The 25,800-nt window shown below is 38.3% G+C and overlaps 1 protein-coding gene across 2 annotated transcripts in view; it reads right to left on the minus strand.

Moving 5' to 3' along the window:
• LOC126419021 (integrator complex subunit 10) overlaps positions 1–21,484 on the minus strand; it is a 123,713-nt gene extending 102,229 nt beyond the window's left edge. For both annotated transcript variants that reach the window (XR_007575927.1, XM_050086077.1), the window contains exons 1-4: positions 21,276–21,484; positions 15,379–15,446; positions 15,178–15,305; positions 4,164–4,279 (exon numbers count right to left, since the gene is read on the minus strand). Coding sequence is in view for 1 of the 2 variants with exons in the window: in XM_050086077.1 (XP_049942034.1) it covers positions 4,164–4,279; positions 15,178–15,305; positions 15,379–15,446; positions 21,276–21,425 (462 nt within the window). In the remaining variant the exon portion in view is untranslated. The remainder of the gene's footprint in view (positions 1–4,163; positions 4,280–15,177; positions 15,306–15,378; positions 15,447–21,275) is intronic.
• Between the last annotated feature and the right edge of the window lie 4,316 nt (positions 21,485–25,800).

Consider the following 25,800-nt stretch of genomic DNA (forward strand, 5'->3'; position numbering starts at 1 on the left):
TTTCCACTGCAAAAATGATCGTTCTAGTGACCTGCTCAACTACCACATCAATGGTACCATGTGGGGGAGATTAAATGGTGACACAAGAGGTAAAAGCTTCCCAGTCTGCCTTGCTGAAAGCCCATCTTGGTAGACATCTAGGGGAATGGAGCTGGGGGAGTGACAGGAACATGGGAAAGTGGTCACTACCACACAAGTCATCATGGGCTCTCCAGTGGACAGATGGGAGAAGTCCTGGGCTGCAGAGGGTTAAATCAATGGCTGAGTAAGTGCCATGAGCCACACTAAAAGATGGAGGCCCTAGCATTTAAGAGGCAGAGATCGAGTTGACAAAGGAAAGTTTTGACATCTCTACCTCGGCCAGGGGATGAAGGGTTATGGGCGTTAAAATCTCCCAAAAGTAGGAAAGGTTTAGGGAGCTGATGAATCAGTGCAGCCAATGCATTCAAGGGTACTGCACCATCTGGAGGAAGATATACATTGCAGATAGTTATTTCCTGCGCCATCCTTATCCTAACAGCCACAGCTTCAAGGGGGATTTGAAGGGGCACAGGTTCACTGCATACTGAGTTCAGGACACAGACACAAACTCCACCTGACACTCTATTATAGTTGCTATGGTTCTTGTAATATCCCTATAGCCGCAAAGGGCAGGGGTCCACATTGCCAGGAACCAGGTTTTCTGGAGGGCAATGCAGAAAGCAGGTGTAAAGCTTACCAGTTGCCGTAGCTCAGCCAGGTGGTGGAAAAAACCAGAGCAATTCCACTGGAGGATGATGTTATCGTGAGGCTGGGAAGGCATGAAGCATGCTAGGAGGCAGGTTATGCCTCAGGGTCACCTACTGCCACCGACTGTGTATTTGTATCCATCCCTATTGTGTATGAGGCATTAGTGACATCCAGGTCTTCAGGGAATGCTGAGATCTCCACCTCATCCGCAGGTGCAGCATTGATAGGGAGTGGCAGTGGTGGGGCCACCAGAAGGTCCTTTTTCTTAGCAGACGCCTTTGTTTGCTTGCCCTCTCACTTCTCTTTAGGGGCTTGCTGGGCAGACTTCTCTGAAGTAGCTTCAGGCACAGAGGAGGACCGTGAAGCTCTTCGTCCAGCATCTTTTGGCTCCTTTAGACACCGGCGAGTGTCCGCTGTAGCATTAGTGGAGACCTTGGGAGAGAGGACGAGGAGCCGCAGGAGGCTGCTGCTTCTCCGGCTGGGGGGGGGGGGGGGGGGAGGGGGGGGGGAGGGGACCGATGCCCCTGCGTTTGAGGGGGGGGGGGGGGGTCTTCCTCCCAAAGTAGGTACTTTGGAAGCAACGGAAGGAGATTTTCCCCCTACCAACAAGGGGGCAGATGTATTCTGGAGTCCAGGAGGGCCCAAAGTTCGTGGCACAGAGTGTAGTACGACTGGTACTTGTGATGGTGATGGTAATGTAGCTGCAGCATATGTGGATGTCAACCGAAAGAGGCGTAATCGTTCAAATTTACGTTTAGCCTCTTGGTAAGTCAACCGGTCCAGGGCCTTATACTCAATGATTTTCTGCTCCTTTTGAAGTACTGTGCAGTCTGGCGAGCAGGAGGAGTGCTGCTCTCTGCAGTTGATACAAGTGGGAGGAGGCACACAGGGAGTATCTGGATACAGTGGATGTCTGCAATCTTGACACGTGGCGTTGGAAGGGCAGCGGGAAGACGTGCCCGAATTTCCAGCAGTTAAAGCACTGCATAGGGGGAGGCACATCTGGTTTAATGTCACAATGGTAAACCATCACCTTGACCTTTTCAGGCAATGAATCGCCCTCAATGGCCAAGATGAAGGCACTGGTAGCAACCCTGTTGTCTTTGGGTTCCCTGTAAACGCACCACATGAAATGAATACCCTGCCGTTCTAGATTGGCGCAGCGCTAGTTGTCGGACTGCAAGAGGAGTATGCGGAGTGACAGAAACAGGAGTATTGCTCAGCCCGTCACAAGTGAGTAACGTCCGGGATTAGGCTGGGGATGCTGTATGAATCAAGACTGCACCGCTTCTCATCTTGGACAGCGCTGTCACTTTCCCAAACTTATTCTCAAGATGTTCACCAAAAAATTGATGCTATATAGGTAGAAAGGAGTCGCCATCCATACTGTTACAAACTAAATACCAAAGCAAATATGGCTCTCTTCTTTCTGTGGCCCTATGTTCCTCCCATGCTGTAGTGAGGAAGGGAAACGATTTAGGGGCATATCTGTCAGCATTGTACTCGATCTTGCCCTTCTCAGAGACTGTTGGTGCCATACTGTCACCAGCAAGAGATGACTTAGTCCGCTTCATTGTGGGTCATCTGCCTTGATGCCGCCCAGTCCCATTAGGGCCTCTCCCTACGGGCACCATGCAACCACAGGAAAGGCCACCTGGCAGGATGGCTGTTGCCGGGAGTCCTGATGCCCCAGGAAGACAAGCATCTACTCCTTGGCATAGGCGGGGAGTTTACAGATCAGGCATCAGCAGTGAGATCCCTGTGTTGTCAGGGGGCTACCACCAAATGGGTGCATGACAGCCCAAACACAACGGACTGGCTACCGTGGTGGGTATTGGGCGCAAAGAAATCCATTACTGTCATGGGGGAGAAACAGCACAGGAGACAATGGAGGAAGATTACAAAAGTGTCCTCACCAAAATAGTTGAATTGCAGGTGGAGATGCAAAGCCATGACAAGAGGTTCAACAGATCGAATCTAAGGGCACTATGGATAACTCATGCACCACATAAGGCATCCTTTCCCATATGGCCTGCACTTCTGTAGAATTTGGAAAGTGGCAGGTCACATCATAAAATGGGACTTGAACTTATAGGACTGAAAAGTATGAGACTCCTTTTAGTTCACCTCTTACGACAGGCAGGGATACCTTGGGTCTATTGTAACCCCAGACCAGCAGTGGGAGAGAATTTTGGAAAGTGTGGTCCATCAGTAAAGGAGACTACATATAGGCTGTAGATGCAACCTATTCTTGAGTACTGCTAGAATGTTTGGGATCCGTACCAGGTCAGATTGAAAAAAGACATCGAAGAAATTCAGAGGCCAGCAGCTAGATTTGTTACCAGTAGGTTTGAACAACACTTAAATGTTACAGAGATGCTTCGGGAACTCAAATAGGAAACCCTGGAGGGAAGGTGACATTCTTTTTGAGAAACACTATTGAGGAAGTTTACAGAACTGGCATTTGAAGCTGACTGCCGAACGATTCTACTGCTGCCAACATACATTGCACGTAAGGACCATGAAGATAAGATACAAGAAATTAGGGCTCATACAGAGGCATAAAGACAGTTGTTTCTCCCACACTCTATTTGGATGTGGAACAGGAAAGGAAATAACAAGTAGCGCTGTATGGTGACTTGTGGAGTATCTATGTATATGTAGATGCAGGTATGCCACCAGTGCTGCAATTTCTTCAATTCAAGGGTCTTCAGCAGGCTATTTCTAATCCTAACTGTTGTCCGATTTCCTCATTTCTGTGAATTTTATCCATAGTGGATGCTGTTAAGTTCTTACTTTATTACTTTATCCCCTTTTTTGTATTCAACAGAGAAGAAAAGAAAAACTTTATTTCTGTTGCCTGTTTATTGTTTTAATTCAGTCCTATTACTGCTGCTTTTTTAGTTCATGAATTAGTACAGGTAAAAGGTATGTTTTGCATATGCTGATCTTAGAAGCTTGTACAAATGTTTAATCCTAAAGTATCTGAAAAACTGCATCATAGAATTTGGAAGCTTTTCATACTCTCGTATGGAATCTCTTGGTATGTGATGTTATCTGACAAAACAGCACTAAGTACTGGAACTTGTCTACCATGTTTATTCCTTATCTCAAAGGTTTAGATGACTGCTATAGAGTTCCTACTCAGCACCAAACCAAGTCTTGTCCTGATTACTTTAAGATCCATTTTCATTAATTCTTCCCCCAGTACTTAAGTTTAATTTGTATCTCCACTTCTGTCTCATCCCACATTGTTATATAACAATATTTCACTGATTTCTGTATGATTCTGTGTGGCAGTATGAGAAATTTTCACTTTGCTTCTTATACAAATTAGTGTTAAAGTAAAAGGACAAAACAGAGGGGAGAGTTATTAACAGTTTCATTCACATTCAGTCTATTTTTTGCTCTGAAATATCTTATTTGATACAGACCCCATGCTGCGGAATTGTAGCTGGGAACTGGCGCAAGAGAAGCAATAGTAGTCGGCAATGTTCCATTGTATCTTCACTGCGACTTGCAGTCTGTAACAGCAACTCATGCTGCACGTCTGGAAGTTACAAAGAAAATTTAGGACTGATAAAGATGATGTTTTAAATGGCCAGTATTTAACCTATGATGTATTAAATGATAAGACTCACACTGTTGCACTATAATCACAAAGAAATTTGACGTAATTTTAAAATCCCTAGCATAGGTGAATTGTGATTTACTCATCTCATAACATACATAAACTAATCATTTGATGGGAGTACAGGAGACACATCAAAATATGGTTACTACAGTTTCTCTGATATAAAGTTAATAAGATGTAGCAGTGTTTAATTATTAATGTAACTTCTTTTGTGAGAAGCTAGATTTACATATTCACATAAAAAGATAACTGATAAACTATACCCTTCTCAAATATTCAGTTCATTGTTCATGAAATCTTCAGCTGTGTAATAGCATCACTGAATCAGAGTACCATATAACTTACTTTTTGGTGAATCTAGGTTCAAGCTTAGAATGTTCTTGGCTTTTAGCTTGTTGTAAATTTTCATTCCCATGTACTGGAGAGTCTGAGCATATAACTTTAAACGATGAGCAGGGAGCATAAAATTTTCTTTATTTCTTATATTGTAAGTGTGATCAAACAAGTTCTCCTCGCATAATTCTAAACTGCTACACAAAAAAATTAGAATGTCATAAATATATAGTGAGGCTATTGTTAATAATTTCACTTTTTTAAATAATGGGCGACATGATTTCTTGGATGCACAGCACACGTTTCTAATAATTCTTTCCTGTAACTTCAGTATGCGCATTAAGTTGCTCGAATACAATACCATATCTTATAACTAACTGGAAGCAGCAATGGTAGGTAATTATCCTTGTGTCCATGACAGTGGTATTAGCTAATATTTGCATTGCAAATGCAAAACTACATAGTTTGTTTACTAGATATTTCACATATTCGTTCCAATTTAAATTCTTGTCTTGGTTTAATCCTAAAAATTTCATGGAATCCACTTCTTCTAGATTTTGATTTTGTGGTTTATTTTGATTTCCTGGGATGTTTATTGTTTTGTTCTGATCTGGATCACATGAGTTCTTGGGATGTTCAGAGTTAATCCACTGAGATGAAACCATGTTTCTAAATGATCTATTGTATTCATGATGTAGGTAGGGATAGTTTCTAGCTCATGCTCCTCAATTAATACAGATATGTCATCTGCAAATAAAACAGATGGGGCATTTATATTGATTGATAAATAATTAATGTAGAATAGAAACAAAACAGGTCCAAGGGTAGAACCTTGGGAGACGCCTTGAGCTATTGCCTTCCGTTTGGAAGAATAATTTGCTACATTTCTAAAGACAACCACTCTCTGTTTCCTGTTGTACGTGTATGAAGTAAGCCAGTGTAGAACACTACCTCTAATTTGATACCTGTGATGTTTATGGATATTTATTTTATTTAGCGTATGGCATTTAGGTACATTTCAGTATTGGATCACATTATTCTACATTACATAACATTACATATATTCACAGACGAATATCTAGTCCTTGTATATATTCAATCGATTTTTGGGATGCCATGAGGATTTCTTCAAAGTCCCCACTAAACGCTGTGGCACTGCATTCATCTCTGATGTGTTGGATGGTCTGCTTAGGCATGCCGCAGTCACATGCTGGCGAAGACAGCAGTCCTTATTTGAAGAGTGGGTCAGCATATCTTCCATGCCCAGTACTTAGGCAGTTCAGAGTTAACCAGATCTTGCAGGGCTGTTCAAACTCAGGAACTGCTTCAGTAATACAGGCATTAGGTGGCAAGTTGTTGGGGCATCTTGGAGCCATTCTCTTCTCCAAGAGTTGATGTCAGCCCCAGTGAGGCTGTCAAGAGCAAGAGGAGGATGTCTTGAACGAAACCTCTTGATACTCAGATCAGGTATATCGATGTGTACCGGCAGTTCAGGGTTTGCTTCAATCTTGTTGTATTTCCTGACCAAGGTTCCTTCTCATCATATTTTTGGGGGAGGTATATGACTCAGGACAGGTAGCCATATGTTACGTGTAGACCTAACGGTTTCTGAAATAATGCACACGGTGTTGTTAAGTTCGACATTGATTTTGTTCACATGACTACTCTTTAGCCATGCTGGTGCACAGTACTCCCCTGCAGAGTCTACCAGGCTCAGCGCAGACATCCTCGAAGTTGTTGCCGTTGATCCCCAGGTGGTTCCGCAGAGTTTATGGATGAGGTTGTTTCTTGTTCTCACCTTATCAGCTGCTTTTGTAAGGCGTGATTTAAAGGACAAGGTTCTGTCTAACGTGACCCCTAGGTACCTCGGCTCCCTGTTGTTGTTGAGGCATGTGTTGTCAAGGTATACTTCCAGAGCTTTGTCAGCTTCTCTGTTATTGAGGTGGGAGCAAGTTACTTCTGTCTTTGTGGCATTAGGCCTAAGCCTCCATTTATGGAAGTATGCTGCCAGGGCAGACAGACCGGAAGTCAGGGTTTCTTCCATTGTACCAAAATCGGTGTGCCTTGTTGCAAAGGCCCAGTCATCAGCATAGCCAAATTTCCTACAAGCTGTTTCTGGCATTTTAGCAATGTATAGGCTGAAAAGCAGTAGGGCTAATACTGAGCCTTGAGGTAAGCCATTTTGAAGGAATTTCTGGCTACTGACTTTGTTTCCCATGACTACCTGGAATCCTTTGTTACCAATCATGTTACCAATAAGCTTTGTCACTTTTTGACAGGGAATTATTTTCATCAGTTTATAGAGTAGGCCTTGTCTCCAGACGGTATCATAGGCTGCTGACAAGTCAATGAAGGCCACAGATGTTTTTAATTTCTTTTGGGATCCCACTTCAATGTGTGTTGTAAGCGCCAGGACGTGGTCTGCACAGCTTTGGTTGGGACGAAATCTGGCTTGTTCTACTGGGATGGCTGTGAGTATTGCCTGACCGAGCCTGTTAAGTAGTACTAATTACAGGAGTTTGTACACCCTGCTGAGCAGCGCTTTGCTAACCTATATTGACAAAGTTCTTCAAATCACTACTGCAGACAGGAAACATACCCCAAGAATGTAAATGTGCCAAGATAATTGCCCTCCTAAAGCCAGGTAAACCAGGAAATCTTCCGCAAAACTACCGGCCCTTACCACTGCTTAGCATGGTGTACAAACATGTTTATGGATAAGAATTGCACAATTTACTGAATCAAGGCATTTGTAAGGTCACAAAAGATCCCTTAAACTTTATATTTTTGCTGTCTAATGATGTGCTAATTCAGTCAACAAACTCGCTAATTGCATCTATAATGCTCAAAGCCAAATTAATTTTTCAAAATAATCTCGTATTTTTCAATAAAATTTTGAATCTGCATGGCAGCCACTTTTTCCAATACTTCTGACAGGTCTAGAAGAAGAGAGATGGGATGATAATTTCCCGTATCCTCTCTTGATCATTTTCTGAACAGCAGTTTTAGTTCTGCATACTTCAGCACCTCTGGGAAACATCCATGTTCAAAAGATTTTGTTTTAGTATTATAGATAGTGGATGTCCTATTATTTTACACATAAATTTGAGAACTTCTGTCGGTATCAATCTGCAGAATCTTTGTTTCTCAGTATTAGTATAATATGTTCGAACTCTACTGATGACACTGTTTTAAATTTTGTGAGGCATTCAGACATCTGATCTAGTATGAAGGGACATACTTGGTTGTCGTAATCTCCAACATTGACATCTGATTTGGGTACATTAATGAAGAATTCATTGAAGCATTCCGAAACATGAACTGGATTTACAAGCCTACCTTCAAGCTTGATTTTACAGATTTCATGACTAGATACTTTAATACCTAATTCAGATATCACAACTGACTACATGCCTTAGATTTATTCTCATGTCTTAAAATTAAACAGTTATTTGCCATTTGCTTTTGCTGCCTTGACAACTTTCTTAAATGTACGTTTATATCATCTCACATATTCAACTAAGTCAGTATTTTTATTATATCTTAGCTCATTATGTAGCTGTCTTTCCTCAACACTAGAGATTTTCATACCTTTAGTGATCTGTTTCAACTTATTTCTTCTTTATTAAAACAAGTTCTAGGTGGAAACATTTCCTTGAAAATATTCAAAAAACCACTTAAGAATGGTTCAAAGTTTCCACTGACTGAAATATTTTGCTATTCTGTCTCATTCAGCTTGTCATAAAATGAAATCATGTTTTCCTGATTAAAATTTCTTTTTATGAAGAATTTTTTACACAGAACTTGCTTACTTTATCTGGGTGGCTCAATTAATAATGCTAGGTGATCAGAAATTCTTAAATCCAAACAAAATTTATGTGCATCTTCAAAAACATAATTTGTTAAAATATTGTCAATGCATGTAGCTGACACCATTTTCTTTCACTGTTTCCAAAAAAATTAATCTGAAACCTATTTTCTTATTAAATCAATGAATTTTGATGCTTCACTGCTTTCACTCAACACATTGATGATAAAATGAGCAGCAATTAATTTTTTTTCTTTTTCGCTTTACTGATGTGTTCTATCAAACACACAAATTTATGTAGGAAATGCTCAATTGTGACTTTTCCTGGGATTCTATAAATTGATATAACAACAACAATTAGGTTCCTTAATATGACATAGGAACCCTCAAGATTTCAATTTTGTTTAAGATTTTTACTATAACTTCACTAAGCCAGTGTCCATTTAAATAAATAAATTTAATACTTTTCAACTCAGACAAAAAATTTGAAGCTCATCTATTTTAGAGCTTTTGTCATCCAAGTATTCAGTATTTAATCCATTTACATATATGTACTCTCAGTTCTAGTTATAATTTTAGGTTTAGTATTGATTGGAAGTTATTTTGGTTCTTTGACATCTCCATCAGCACTCATTAGTTTCTCTTATTTCATGTGGTATGACAAGTATCAGTGAAAATTTTACTGTGTTTTGCAATCCAGTGTATTAAGGTGTAAACCATCTTTCCCTAGACATTTGTTACTTAAAATTTATTAAGGTCTACAAATATCGTTCATAATCTGTTGCAATGCTCCTTGATACCAAAGTTTATTCTAGCTATATAGTGATCTTCTGTATATTACGCTGCTCATTAAAATCCTAGAATCATTGCAGAGATGTCTTGCCATTTGAATTATGTTTCTTGTCCTGCTGATGATTTCTTCCTCACCGCTGATTTGAAGAAAATTTGTCCCCGTATGTAGGTATAAAACTTTGTAGTTCCAGCTGGATTCATCTCTTGAAGTTTCTTCTGAACATAAGATTTTATTCAGATGTTATCTCATTTGCTGAGACTTGATCCCTGGGTGTATAGCAATTTTTGCATTTGACATTTCAGCATATTGTCACCAGCAACAAGAAACTTGACTTTGACAGTATTTGCTTCACTACTACATTGTTCATTATTCTTTTGATGTATGTCACTTTTGTCTATTCAGTGATTTAAAGTCCAGTTCTTTTTTCAAAACTGCTACATATTCTTTTTAGGAATGTGGAATCGTGTCATTCGGTCGATTTTTGCGTCTTTGTTAAGAGAAAATATATTGGACGATTCAACCAAAACTTTATTAATACGATGCAGACAAAAAAAGAAAGATTGTTCTTACGTTTCTTCCCACAACCCAGCACAACATTCTGAAGAGTTCAGCTCAATGTGACTGAAAAATCAGTTACTCCCTGAGAATTGATACTGCCATGATAGCAATTATTTTCCCTGTAATATTTATTACAATTCATAACAAGCCATCATGGAATAACTAAGTCAAGAATTGGAATAATTCACCAATTGTTTGTCTGCCTGTTGTAAAGCTGGTTTGAGACAAAGTAACTATTTCCACAGCATCATCAATTCTGTGTCAGATATAATGAATCCTTTCACTGACTAGATCACACTGACTTGTCTTTTGATCTGCTGGCCAACAGGAGTATGGATGTGGCAGAACACATATGTAGATGACTGTGTGATGTGACCATCTCGGCAATTCATTAGAAAGAAAGAGAATCACTGACAGTTTTCTAGAATTATGGTTACAATTTGAAGATTTAGCATAACCTTAGATCAATTTGATGAGGACAAGAGAAGCCTTATCAATAGGATCTATCCATTACACATGAAAAACACTGACAACATACAGAAGAATGAACAGAAACACAATCTTCAGTTTATTGGGTAACCATCTATTAAGAACGCAGCACTTTTAGACGCTGCAATGAAGAACTTAAGATGCTAAAAGCTAATTGTGACAAAAATTATGTGGAGCAAACACATTGAAATGTTGAAGAAAGTTTCACAGAATGCATACATTGCAAAGCTTGTAGAAACCAGAAAGAGTCAACTGTGGTAGAGCCGGACACAGTTTATTCATACAGTACTTGTAATACATGCTAGGGTTCCCACAGCTGCTCTGCCCTGTTTTTGAGGGGAATATTAACTGTGCAGTTTTGAATTAAAAAGACTGATATTGTTTAGGATTATGTGTGCATGATTGCGCCATTCTTTTAAAACACTGGCAATAAAACATCATCGACACATAATGGCATTTTTTAATGTTTGAAGAATACACCTGCCATAATTCTATTTTATTAAACCATACTTTACATATTACAATTTGAAACATGAATTTTATTAACAAGTTCCACTCCACTCTGGTCTGCCGTGAATTATTACAAACTTGTGGCATGATATTTTTGACACATACTGTTTTCTCAATATTGTTAACAAAATTCACCAAAAATTCATTTCATGGTATTATTGCATCAAATGAGATAGACCACTATGTGGAGCAGAATACTCTGAAAGCGGTTCATCTGAATTACAGTCAGAGATAATACAGCACCATTAGTACTGTTTTTATCTTGTTTTATGTTTCTTTCACTAATATTGCATTCAGTCACAGTCTGTCTTCACAGTATGTTTGTCTATGACATTTCACTGCACTTGTGTAAAGTTCTAAATAATTTTTTAGTGTTTAATCTATTCAGATAGTCCATTGTGTTCATTCTTTCTTGCCAAATGCCTCAGTGTTAGGTTTCCAGCTTCCACCACTAAGCACATCTTAGACTAGGCTTCCTCAACTGGCATGTCACAATGTTTTACTGTGTGGTAAACTTCTTGGTTTTATCCACAATAATAAACTTTACAAGTTCTAAAATAAATCATTTCATTCTTTATGGGAGTTTTAACAATTTCTCATCAATTTCAAGACAGTCAATAAAAGTCAGCACTCGCTTGTCTATAATTCAACTGATTGTAAAAAGTAGAACACCAGCTACCTCACTCCTCCAATTCAGTGTGATTTCAAGATAAGAGAGCTTCCTGGTCGCAACATCTTAAGTAGGCAGTGATCAAAAATATTTATTTCAGTTTTACGATGGGGAGGCTTGTTATCTGTAAAAGGCAAGGCGAGTAACTTTTTGGACTTGACAGTGCCAGATCATCCACACACGAAAGAAGAATCCAGTTCTCTTCAGCATTTACAAGAACATGTCATAAATATACTTTATTTTATTTTATGAATATAATAGAGGGAGACATTCCACGTGGGAAAAAATATATATAAAAAACAAAGATGCTGTGACTTACCAAACGAGAAAGCGCTGGTAGACAGACACAATTAAAAACACACACACACAAATTTCAAGCTTTCACAACCCAAGATTGCTTCATCAGGAAAGAGGGAAGGAGAGGGAAAGGTGAAAGGATATCCATCCGCACATATACAGACACAGTCTGCCATGTCCGCCTGTGTCTGTATATGTGTGGATGGATATGTGTGTGTGTGCGCGAGTGTATACCTGTCCTTTTTTCCCCCTGAGGTAAGTCTTTCCACTCCCGGGAATGGAATTACTCCTTACCCTCTCCCTTAAAACCCACGTCCTTTCGTCTTTCCCTCTCCTTCCCTCTTTCCTGATGAAGCAACCTTGGGTTGCGAAAGCTTGAAAAATGTGTGTGTGTGTGTGTGTGTGTGTGTGTTTTATTGTGTCTATCTACCAGTGTTTCATTTTATTTTATGTGACATAAAAAGTAGTGTAAGTGTGAAACCCAAATCTGGAGTAAAAGATGGCCTGAAGGCCCATATCTGATAAGATTGAATAAAAAAGAATAAAATACAAATATTTCCCAGTCAAAATGGGTGCTGCTTTGCTGAAGATATCCCTTTCAGAACTTTACCACCTCTGCTTCCAATCCGCTGTCAATACATTTACCTGATTATGTAACATGTTTGCTACATACAGATGATGCAGGGAGATTGCAATGTCACTGGTTTCCAAGGAGTGGGTTTATGAAACAGTATTATCTTAACAAAATACCAAACTTCAGTGCTAATAACTGACAAGGGAATGGTCTGATCCAACATGTTAGATATCTGCCCTGAAATTTTTTATACAGGAAGTACACACCAAAAGAAACTAATGTCAAAAATTTAGCTGCCAAGACACATTGAAAGTATTTCTTTTTATTATTTCTGAAAACTGCCAAATTCAAAGCTCACCAAGCGGTTGGAGAAATGTACACCCCCAACTGCAGCTGTAACATGCAGCAGGCACATATCCCTGGTTGTCAGCACATCAGTAAGCAGATAATACAGCATGGCGCGACCATAATTTGTAAAGCAAATTTCAGTTTTCATCGACAGTTTCAGTGTCACAATTTTTAGCAGTTACAGTCTCCAGAATCCACAACTCATTTAATATCCATATTAGCAGCTCCCTTTGCCGTATCACTAAATGTTAACGATGGAGATAAAACTGAATTAATTTTCTTCACGTTTTTTTTGTATATGCTTGCTAATAGCGTCTGTCTTTGTGCAGGTTCCAGAGTCTCACAGTAATGATGTTTTAAACATTTTAAAGATGAAATGTGAAGAACATGGTATGCAATCAAAATCACCTATTTCTCCTAAAGACCTACATATGTACTATATATTAATTAATTTCTTAGAAATTCATTTGAATATTGACATTTCATTAGAAAGTGTGTTAACATTTGAAGGAGCAGGAAATAACTGACAGTTCTAGACAAAGAAAAGACTGAAAATCTTTTGGTCAGACAAAGCAGAGACAAAGCACTTACAGTTATGCAGTGTTTTGTTTCATAAAATCTGAATGTAAATTGTATAAACAGAAGAAAGATTTACATTAAGTACAAAATATGAGCCAGAATGAAACTCGCAGAAATGTGAAAGAGAAAATGTTCAAAAGTTTTAGAACTGCTTATGATAGTCAATGCATCATTACCAAGAGAGATCTAAAAGACTGTGCCCTCGGGTTACACAAAGCTAGGAAATTATATGGAAAAGAAAGTTGCAAAATTATTACATTTACTTAAAAGTAAAAGTGTCATTAACAGGTAATGCTATAGAGAAATTCACAGCTGATGTGAAGAAGAAGCTTCTTGTTATCCCTTAAAATGCTGTGTATATATGCAATCAGTCAAGTTTTGTGCAATATCTATATGCAAACCACACTTTCTTATTAAAAAAAGACAGTCTCCACATCTGTATACAAGAATATATGTATCAGTGTACTAATGTTTAAGCAGCTTTATATCTATCTTTGCAAACCTCAAGGCAAATTAAGACCAAAAATTAACAAAAAGAACTGTTTAGTTGCAAAAATCTTGTAATCACTGTAACAAAATCTGGAAAAATGGGAGAGAATAATTTTCAATATTATAACCGAAACGTTTCCTTACCAATTGTAGAAATTAATTCACTGCTTTTGTTGGACTCTTGGCCTGGACATAATGACACCTCTGTCTTTAAGAGGATGACAAAAAGACTCTTAATGTAATTCAGATTCCACTCTGAACTAATAGTGTAATTCAGCCTCTTGATGAAGAAAGGTCTACATGATTTAAAGCATTTCTTTTTTTAACTGTCAGACAAATACAATTTCTGACAGTATTCTTAAACATCAGTCATTTTAATCAAGTATGCCTGGTACACAGTACAGTATGCAGAACAACATGACCATTTCTTACTCCATCCAGTTGCATCCAAACAAAACTAATAATTACAGTGAAGTGCCTGAATTAATTAATTTTCCTTTTATCAGATGTGTGGTGACTGCAGGAAACAAACAAGGAACTGCTTCATTGTTAGTAAAACACTCAATATTCACAAATTATTATAGGAACTGCGCTACAGGAATTGTTATCAAATATCTAATGTGAACAAATTAAAGTTCCAACTGATGGGAGTTGTCTGCAATGTAACGTCTTGATTTTCTAGTCACTTGGGTAACAATTACATCCACAACAGCTTAGCTGTTGAATCAAATTGAAAGTTATTCAAAATATTAAAAATATGAGACATCTTTGGTGCGGTTTAACTGGTTAATATGCACTTTGGACTTCACACTATGTTCTCTTGTTGTGCCTTCTTATTTGCCAACTCACAAGCTTGGCAGGAAGGACTGTACAAACTGCTGTTACAAGTGGTCCTTCGTGCAGCAAAAACTTCAACATTATTATTATTATGATTTTTCAGATATCTGCAGTGCGCCTTAGCCGCTGAAACTTTGGTAGTACATTTGTTTAAGTGTATTCTACCTGTGGAACAAATTTCAGTGTAGGCTTCAACATGACGGTTTGGACCATTCCCTTGTTAGTTTTTGATTTATTGCAATTTTTTGTTTTGTTCTTCCCTAGTTTATGAAAACCAGCATATAATATTTTCACCAGGAAAATACAACTTCTCTTTTGTTAACACGTCTAGCAACAATAAGTGTATAAGAATATCCCGTGCTTTTTCAATCTTTCAGAGCAGTGGCCTTCACGGAAATGTAAATAAATAAAGAGAATACCAAAATCAAATCAACTCCATTCAGAAAGCATTCTGACAGTTCATCTACAGTTTCCTTGTTCTGATGTTTATTTCAAAACAGCACTTCTTTTTCATTTACAAGCCTCATACCTGTAGGAATATGGCTGAACATATCTCGCAGAAAAACCATATTTGGATCACCACTGTCACTTCGCAATGCCGATGTAATTGCTTCAACTTCGAGCCATAGTTCAGATTCATCTTGAAACTTCTGAAAACTGAAAGAACAGCTCATTTAGGCTAATGCCAACATGTGTTTCATAATTGTAAGACTGCAATAATGACACTCACATCTGGCTTATGCATTTTGCTGCTTCTTTTACACTCCTTGCTGACTTTTCGATCTGGTACGCTTCAAACTGCAGACATAAAAAAAGAAAATTAATTTTAATCAAAGTCAAATGTTAATATTAACAGTAAAAATGAAAAAAAAAAAAATTACTTCTAATGCCGCACAACAGAGAACAATAGATACATGATAGATCAGCAGACTCCTTCTAAGGATTCCAGCAACATCAATTCATGAATTGTCCATGTTGTTTCTTCCCATATTTTGGTGAGGTATCAGTGTGTTATGATTCACCACCTTACACAGGAATTGGTGAAGTTTGAAGCACCTCCACCTAAGACTGTGCAAAAATGTATTTTCAGTTGGTGTTTGGGGAATAATGGTAAAATGGTTACTCCTTTCATTCCAATTCCATGGCGAATGTTCATTGTGATTAAAAATATCTTCAAATGGCACTTCTTAGCACAAAGCTGTCAATCATGTGTAGAAACATAAATAGATAATGTCACAACAAATGTGCCAAGCCATGCATGTAGTATATCTAGCAGCCAAGTAAGTCACTAAAGCAATAGCCAAACTAGAGCACAATATACACTTAACTATCTCAATATTTAAGATCAATATTAGAAAAGGATGGATTGCTGCTCACTATAAATCGGACACTATGAGCTGCTGACTGGCATGATGAAAAGACCCTCATATAAATTTTTGGCCAAAGCCTTCTTCACAGAAGAGGAACATACACACATTCGCATATCTCAAACACACATGACCACTAGCTCCGGCCACCCCAGCTAGTATTATCGTATTAACATTAAGATAAAGACCATACCAAATATGAGGGGTGAATGAAGAGTAATGCCTCCACCTTCATTAATTGGGTTTGGATGTGAATATTTTAATAAATCAAATGCAGAAATAATCCTTAGAATGTTATCTTTAATTACCAATATTCATGAATGCATGTTGCTTAAATCATATTGACTGACTGTCTGCACAGGGTTCCATGCTTTACACTGTAACAACACAACCATTCATTCCTGCCAACTGGAGCTGTAAGGAAGAGGTTACGGAACAAGCCAGTACCTGATGCATTTCAATGCTGCCAACTGTTGAAGAGTTACAAAGGTGGAGGCATTACTTTTCAGTCAACCCTCGTAAATGTTAGAAATTATATTAGGCATATATGTTCCCTTGAAAAAGGAATTTTGCGGGTCACATATTTACAGAAAAATATATCATTTGTAATTTCATCAGAGAAAGAAGACAACAAAGCCAAATGAATTGATGTCAATGAATGTCTGCAGAACTTTCAAGACTTTTTTAAAAAAGAAGGGGGAAAAAATGTGGTTGTGTTCAATCAAAGATAGCTACACGAAATTTCAGTACAGTATTTGTATTTCATAAGCCAAAAACCTGCAGTTATGAAAATGTTGAAATATGTTACTTAACATTAAAAGACATTGGGCCATCCAATCAACTTTTTACTAAGACGTAGTTGGAGCACTGATGTACCTGATGCTTGACTCAGCATCAACAGAATACATGGTGAGAGTAAAACTAGTATTCTGGAACACAGCAGGTACATGTGAGCCAGGTATAATCTATTATCCTGACTTGTGCAGCGGCATATTCGATTGTTACAATGATGCAGACTTTAAAAGGTGCAACGAAACTGGTCAGACAACATCTGGTGTCCTTGTTACTCATGCAGGCAGATCTCTCTCTTGAGTCAGCCAATGACAGGCAAAGGTTGCCATATCTGCAGGTGTAGCAGGCAGTACCCGCAACAGGAGCTGCTAAGGAAACAATTTATCTGTATAGAGTTTTTAGAGGTACGAGAAAGCTTGCGGAATTTTCAGTCACCAAGGATGATAACATGGCAACAGTGAGAATCACACAGAATCCTGAATTTGAGAATCACACAAAAAATTTAAAAATAAGGAACTTTTTATGGAAGAAAAAGTAATAGGACAGTTGGACAGGGTCAACAGAAGTCTGTGTTACCACCCACCAATTTTGGCCCATGAGGTAACTGTCCTGTGTTATGTGATGTCATTGTGGTGTGGCATCTTTGAAATGGATCGTGTCTGCAGGATTGTTGGAGTAGGTGGTAGCACACACTAGTGTCAGATTGTTGTTGTTGTGGTCTTCAGTCCTGAGACTGGTTTGATGCAGCTCTCCATGCTACTCTATTCTGTGCAAGCTTCATCTCCCAGTACTTACTGCAACCTACATCCTTCTGAATTGTTTAGTGTATTCATCTCTTGGTCTCCCTCTACGATTTTTACCATCCACGCTGCCCTCCAATACTAAATTGGTAATCCACTGATGCCTCAGAATATGCCCTACCAACAAATCCCTTCTTCTAGTCAAGTTGTGGCACAAATTTCTCTTCTCTCCAATTCTATTCAATACCTCCTCATTAGTTATGTGATCTACCCATCCAGTCTTCAGCATTCTTCTGTAGCACCACATTTCAAAAGCTTCTATTCTCTTCTTGTCTAAACTATTTACCGTCCACGTTTCACTTCCATGCAAGGCCTCACTCTATACTAATACTTTCAGAAATGACTTCCTACACTTAAATCTATACTCGATGTTAACAACTTTCTCTTCTTCAGAAACACTTTCCTTGCCATTGCCAGTCTACATTTTATATCCTCTCTACTTCTACCTCAGTTATTTTGCTCCCCAAACAGCAAAACTCATGTACTACTTTAAGCATCTCATTTCCTAATCTATATCCTGCAGCATCACCCAATTTAATTTGACTACATTCCATTATCCTTGTTTTGCTTTTGTTGATGTCCATCTTATATCCTCCTTTCAAGACACTGTCCATTCCATTCAGCTGTTCTTCCAGGTCCTTTGCTGTCTCTGACACAATTACAATGTCATCGGCGAACCTCAAAGTTTTTATTTCTTCTCCATGGACTTTAATTCCTACTCCAAATTTTTCTTTTGTTTCCTTTACTGCTTGCTCAATATATGGATCGAATAACATCAGGGATAGGCTACAACCCTGTCTCACTCACTTCCCAACCACTGTTTCCCTTTGATGTCCCTCAACTCATAACTGCCATCTGGTTTCTGTATAAATTGTAAATAGCCTTTCGCTCCCTGTATTTTACCCCTGACATCTTCAGGATTTGAAAGAGAGTATTCCAGTCAACCTTCTCAAAAGCTTTCTCTAAGTCTACAAATGCTAGAAACGTAGGTTTGCCTTTTCTTAATCTATTTTCTAAGATAAGTCATAGGGTCAGTATTGCCTTACATGTTCCAACATTTCTACGGGATCCACACTGATCTTCCCTGAGGTCGGCTTCTACCAGTTTTCCCATTCGTCTGTAAATAATTCGTCAGTTGCTTATGTTTCTAAATTGTTTGCGTGTGGTGTTTTTAATACAGCACTGGACTTGGTGTATGTGTTACTTTGTGTTTCAGGAGTTCAGTTTTTTGCCTTGTCAGTGACATGTTTTCAGCTTTGAAAGCGTTAGTTTATTGTGTTGTTAACGGTTCAAAAAAATTTTTTTTAAGCTTTCATTTGGTACCAGGTACAGAGTTTATGACAAAATTTACTAGTCAATTGTTAGATGCTGCTATGGGTGACGATATGATTGCTGCAACTAAATTTCTCCAGTTATATGGCCTTGTGGCAGAATGTGTGAAGTGTCAGCAGTGTGGGAATATATGAAATTGACCAAAGCCACTGCTTTTCAAACCAGTGACAAATACATGTGGTTGTGTTTTAATTAACAGTTATTTTGATTTTTTAGAGAGAGAGAGAGAGAGAGAGAGAGAGAGAGAGAGTAGGAGTATCTACATCTATATCCTGAAACCACTGTGGAGAGCATGGCAGGGAGTATGTCCCAGTGTACTAATTATTATCGCTTTCTATCATTCCATTCCCACATGGAACATGGAAAGAATGATTGCTTAAATGCCTCTGAGCATGCTGTACTTAGACTAAATCTTGTCCTTGTAATCCCTATAGGAGTAATATGTAGGGGGTTGTAACATATTCCTAAATTCACCACTTAAAGTTGCTTCTTGAAACTTTCTAAGCAGGTTTCCATGGGATAGTTTGCATTTATCTTCCAGTGTCTACCAGTTCAGTTCTTCTAGCATCTTTGTGACGCTCTCCCATGGGTCTAATAGACCTGCGACCATTTATGCTTCCGTTCTTTCTATCCATTCAAAAACTCCTGTTAATCCTATTTGGTATGCGTTCCACACAACTGAGTAATATTCTAGTACAAGTTGCACACGTGTTTTGTACGGTCTCCTTTGTAGATTGACTGCATTTCCCTACTATTATAGAAATGAATTGAGAAGATCAGCCTTGTGCGTGGAGTTTCAATGAAGCTCAGAATTTGCAGCATTGTCCCCAGAACTGATTGTGGCCCTTTGGTTCTGTGTTGAGTGAAAGGGCTAAACCAGATATTTCAAAGGTTCTCTGACAAGCTTGGCTGCCACTTCCTGAACTTGTGCCATTTGGTTGAGAACTGTAGGGTCACCCTAAATAGGTCAAGTAAGCACTACACATCAGAAGCTGCTACACAGATAGCTGACTGTATGTGAGGTGCACACAAGGGCTTTTTAGATTAGGCAACTCTCCATCCAATCCAGATAATGATAGCTGTAGAAACCCATAAGGATCAGTGTATGATTGAAAGAAATGCCTCCCACAGGTGAGAGTATTTAAATCGTAATGGTAAATTGCTGACGCATTCACAACATAGTGAAAGAGTTTGGAGCACGCATGAAAAGCAGTGAAGCTTAGCTGATACTAGGTACAGATAGCTGGTTGAAACCTGAAATTGACAGCAGTGAGACTTTTGGGGAAAATTTATGTGTATATACACACATACACCAAAAAAAGTTTTGCATTGCCTCGTTTCCAAGAGTTCCGGAAACTGTACAGAAAATTGGAATAGATATCAATATAAACATCATTTCTGCCCTTTTTATTGTTCATGAAAGCAACACATTGCATGTTGTACCACAATATAGTGAGACCTTCAGAGGTGGTGGCCCAGATTGCTGTACACACTAGTACCCCTAATACCCAGTAGCATGTCCTCTTGCAATTGATGCATGCCTGTAATCGTCGTGGCATGCTATCCACAAGTTCATCAAGGCGCTGTTGGTAAAGATTGTCCCACTCCTCGATAGTGACCACCTGTTCTAGGGATAGAAGGCATTTTGTAATGTTTCAAAGGATGTCTTCTCTCACCCAACACTAACAAAGCTGTAATTATCCCATTTGTTCGTTGGACAACTTAAGTCTCTTCTGATAATTACAGTATAACTGGGGAACTTGCATACTAGTAAACTTAGGTTTTCTTGAAACTTTTCGGTTGTATCAAAAGGTGAGCCTGGCAGTCAATAGAAGGATCGAATTACAATTTTATACCCAATCATGATACTAAGTCTTGTCCAAAAAATTTCGCATGTTGTGTCAAATTCTATCTCAATACATTTGAGTTTCTTATCTACTAAGACAAATACACCTCCTTCGTTACTCATTAATCTCTACGCTATCTTCATGAAGTCACGGGTAAAAGCCGAAGTATGGAACCACCACTAACTTCGGTATTCCCATCAGCCAATCAGCATATTTAAAATTAAGATCAGCTAGTCTGTGCACTGACGAAGTCACGGAAAACCCAAGATTGTCACTTTGCTGTCATAAAATGTGTGTTTCATGTTGAAATGAGTTGTTTCTTTTTTTTTCTAAGATCTCTTATTTAGTAGCGAGCAAGAATGGGTAGCACTTCGTGCTAAGAATAGCATCTACATATATAAGTACAATGGTTTCTCCTACAACGTTTGACTGTGAAGAAATGTTAAGCGCAAATGAATTAAACTGCAAACTATTAAATTTAACAGTTACCTGAACACCAAAATTGTCTGGGAATAATGTTTTTGCCGTTATCATCCATGACTTCGCTTCATATCGATTAAAACTCAACGATTCTTTGGCTCTCTCAACCAGATATTCTTCATCCGAAAGCTTTTCTGGCACTAATAACGTTGTCGGCATGTTTGTTTTTGTACGAATAAACACACGCACATGTGTTTTCTATTTACAAACTCACTCACATAATATCTATGACGTATGACAAAACTTTCAGAGATAACTGATGCCACATCTGAAATTAAAGATCGATGCCACATTGTGATCGATGCATACTTGACAAGACTGTGGTATGGAACCACAGTCTAGAGTGTGATAGAACTTAAAAACAGTCAGCAATATTTACACACCGCTCACAAATATTTATTCTCCATCTTGAATTCTTCAAGTATGAATGATTGATCTTAATACAATAATACTGCACACTTATTTTGAAAACGCTGTTAAAGAAATTGAAAGGCTCCATATCACTCATTGCTAATACACATAATTCATTCCAAGGTTTCCTTTCTGAATTACGAAACTTTATTCCAAACATAGAAGCTTCTATTACAATTTCTCGCAATATAGGTACATTTTCTGAGTTGTGAAAAATATAATCTGGTGATAAACGATAACGTGAAAGAATATAACGGATTTTTTCATTTCTAAAATGTAAAATAATATCGTCTTTCAACAGATCCGGAATATTTAAGTCAATTGTATGGAGAACATTGTCCAGGTGTCCTATTATTACAAATACGCTCAATTTGTACAAAGTAGAAAGCATTTCGTAGTGTACTTACGAAAAATTCACTAAGTGCAGCTTCGGCGAGGTCAGAGGTAGACGCAGTGTTCTGTAAGTTGTCAGAAGACATGGTTACTAAAACCCTAACATACCCCTTGCATGGTGCAAATGGCTGTGACCGATTACGCGCTATTTCTTTCTGTCGCCAACCTTTTGCTGGCGTTGGTGCTTGCCCAGATAGCCGGCTTGAAAAGCCAACTATCTCAGCACTACTGCCACAGGCGCCATGGCGACCTTGGAACCAGGGGACCACGGGGGGGGGGGGGGGGGGGGGGAGATCGAGTGTATGGTCAACGAATCGACGCACATGTGCGGCCGCACGTGCGTCATGGTTCATGTTGATCATACACTCGATCTCCCCCCCCCCCCCTGGGCCCCCTGGTCCCAAGGTCGCCATGGCGCCTGTGGCAGTGGTGCTGAGATAGTTGGCTTTTCAAGCCGGCTATCTGGACAAGCACCCACGCCAGCAAAAGGTTGGCGACAGAAAGAAATCGCACGTAATCGGTCACAGCCATTTGCGCTATGCAGTGACAGATGTTGCTGTCAGCAGGCTGTCAACGGATTGCGATGGAGCGAAATGGGACGGCAACATCAAAGTTACACAGAAATGAAATTTTGCTGTTGATGTTAATCAGTGGACGTTGGTGTCGCCAACTAACATTTACTTATTTATTTATTTATTTATTTATTCGTGTTCCATAGATCCGGTATACAAAAGAATTGTATGGATCTGGAACGAGTCACAATATAAATTAGCACAGTAGCCTACTTGTATATGCTAACAAATGTAAATTGCAATTGGTGTATAAGAAACAAAATATGTTAACAGTTACAGGCTTAAGCATTTTCTATGGTTAAAACAGAGGTAGAAAACTATAAAATAATAAATAATAATTTTTCCATGTTACAAACTATACATTAGCAGAAATTTGATAGTACCAATTGCCTGAACACGAATTCCCATACTAGTGTAAGATGTATTAAGTTACAAAGTGGCAATAGCAAATATTACAAGTAAAGTATTACATCTAAGTTACAATGTTGCATTAAAGAATTGATAAAGAGAGTAAAACGCTTTTCCCAGAAAATATTCCTTCAATTTACTCTTAAATTTTGGCATTTCACTGGTAAGATTTGTTATGTCAGATGGGAGTGCATTAAACACCTTTATGCTTGAGTAGTATATTCCCTTTTCTATCAGACTCAAGTTTTTTTCTGTCAACATGAAAGTCATATTTTGATCTTGTGTCATATTCATGATAATAAGTATTGATTTTGTACATGTGTAGGTTCTTAGCTGAAAAACACATAAGGGATAAGATATATTGCAAGGTCATTGTTGTATTTGTGTGTTTTAAAAATATTTCTGCATGAATGATTCCTGTTAACTCCACTTATAATTCGAATTGCTCTTTTCTGAGTTACAAATACTTTATTTGGCATTGGTTGGTTACCCCAGAATATTAAGCCATACGATAACAACGAATGGAAATAGCCAAAATAAGCAGCATTAACAGCATCACTATTAGCAGTTGTTGCTATAATACATAGAACATAAGTTGCTGAACTAAGTCTTTTTCTCAAGTCCAAAATATGGCAAGACCAATTTAATTTATTGTCATTGTGGAGGCCTAAAAATTTTGTTGAAAAAACTTGATGTATATCTTGATCATTACAGCTTAGACTTATGTCATCCTGAGCTTTGCGAGACCCATGGAAATGTATAATTTTTTTTTTTAGACTTAAAGTTAGGCCATTCCATCTGAACCACTTATGGAGGTCATGGAACACCAAGTTGGCAGATGATGCGATATCATTTTCAGGTGCTTTTTCAATTACAAGGGATGTATCATCTGCGAAAAGAGTAAATTTGATGGTAGCCTTAGAACAGTGAGGAAGGTCATTAATAAAAATAAGAAAGAGCAAAGGGCCAAACATCGAACCTTGCGGCACTACACTAACTGTTCCCCAGCCAGATGAAGCTATTGAGCCACTTTCATGATTCAGCAATACCCTCTGCTTTCTTTCAGTCAGGTATGATCTGAGCCACATTCCCACTGTGTCTGTTAAATCACAATAGAATGCTTTTGAAAGGAGGGTTTCATGGCTCACAGAGTCAAAGGCTTTGGTTAAGTCGCAAAAAATACCAACTGAAGCCAATTTATTGTTCAGTGCTTCTAGAATATTATTAGTAAAGGAGAGTATGGCATCATCAGTTGACAGGCCTGACTGGAAATCAAATTGGCATTGACTAAGAGCCTTGTGTAAATTCAGGTGTTCTACAATTCTCCTATGCATCAGTTTCTCTAGAACTTTGGAGAAGCATGTTAAAAGGGATATAGGGCGGTAGTTAGAAGCATCAGTTTTTCCCCCTTCTTGAACAATGGTTCACATCGGCATACTTCATTCTATCACGGACAATACCCTGTTGAAGGGATTCATTAAATATATGGCAAAGTATTACACAAATGGCATTTTGACAATGTTTAAGTACCTTAGTGGAGATATTATCAAAGCCAGATGACATTTTGGTTCGCATTTTAGTGATGACCCTTTTCACTTCACTGACTGTAACTGGGGTTATGAGCATTTGATTAATTTTGCACCGACCAGATCTTTTCAGAAGGTCCCTAGCCTCGTTCACAGAACCCCTACAACCAGTTTCCTCAGAAGCTATTAGAAAGTGCTCATTTAAGACTGTTACAACTGCATTCGTTTCTTTAATTAAATTACCACACTGTCTTATTTCTACGCTGGATACACTCTCCACTTTTTATCCCAGCTCTCTTTTGATGACATCCCAGATGGTTTTTATTTTGTCGATTTCATTTTTAATATGTAAGGTTAGGATTTTACAATATAATCTGTAGTGTTCTTTTATTGCAGGATCCTCAGAACATCTTTGTAACATATATATCCATTTCTGTATTACATGAAATTTTTATCCCTTTTTTAACCCAGGGTTTGATTTTGCAATTCTGGGGGTTAATTTTAAGTTTTCTTGTGAAATACTGCTTCAAAGAGGGATATGAATTCATCTGTGAATAGGTTGAATTTAATATTAACATTTGTTTCTTTGTATATTGGGCTCCAGTCAATCTGCTGCAAGAGCTAATTGAAATTTTCTAAAGTGTCCACATTGATTGTTCTGAAGGACCTAAAAACTGGTTTATATTTTTTAAAGCCAGAACATAAGTCATTAAGAGTAAGCAACTGCCCATCATGGTCTGACAGACCATTAAGAATTTGACATACAGTACTAAGACTACTACTAAACTTAACAATAAAGATGTTGTCAATAAGGCTTACACTGGTATCTGTCACTTGGGTAGGAAATCGAACTATTGGAGTTAAATTAAAGGTTTCCAATAAATGTTCCAATTCTCTTCTACTGGAGTTGTCTGTAAGGAAGTTTACATTAAAGTCACCCATAATGACTAACTGCTTAGCCTTTGAATATATTTTTACCAAAACTGATTCAAGCAGTTTTAACAAAATACAGATTTTCCCTGCAGGAGCCCTATAAATTGTTACAGGAGCAGACTTATTATCAGCAAAAATTTCAGATCCACATGCTTCAAAATTAAAATCTTCACAATACATACTTAAGTGAAGTGATTTGTGAGGTATACCCTCTTTGACATAAATTACAGATCCACATTTCTCTCTGTTTAATCTACAGTAACTATTAGCTGAAATATAACCTTCCAGATG

The sequence above is a fragment of the Schistocerca serialis genome, chromosome 9, assembly GCF_023864345.2.
Source record: "Schistocerca serialis cubense isolate TAMUIC-IGC-003099 chromosome 9, iqSchSeri2.2, whole genome shotgun sequence".
In the NCBI taxonomy this organism is placed as follows: Eukaryota; Metazoa; Arthropoda; class Insecta; order Orthoptera; family Acrididae; genus Schistocerca; species Schistocerca serialis.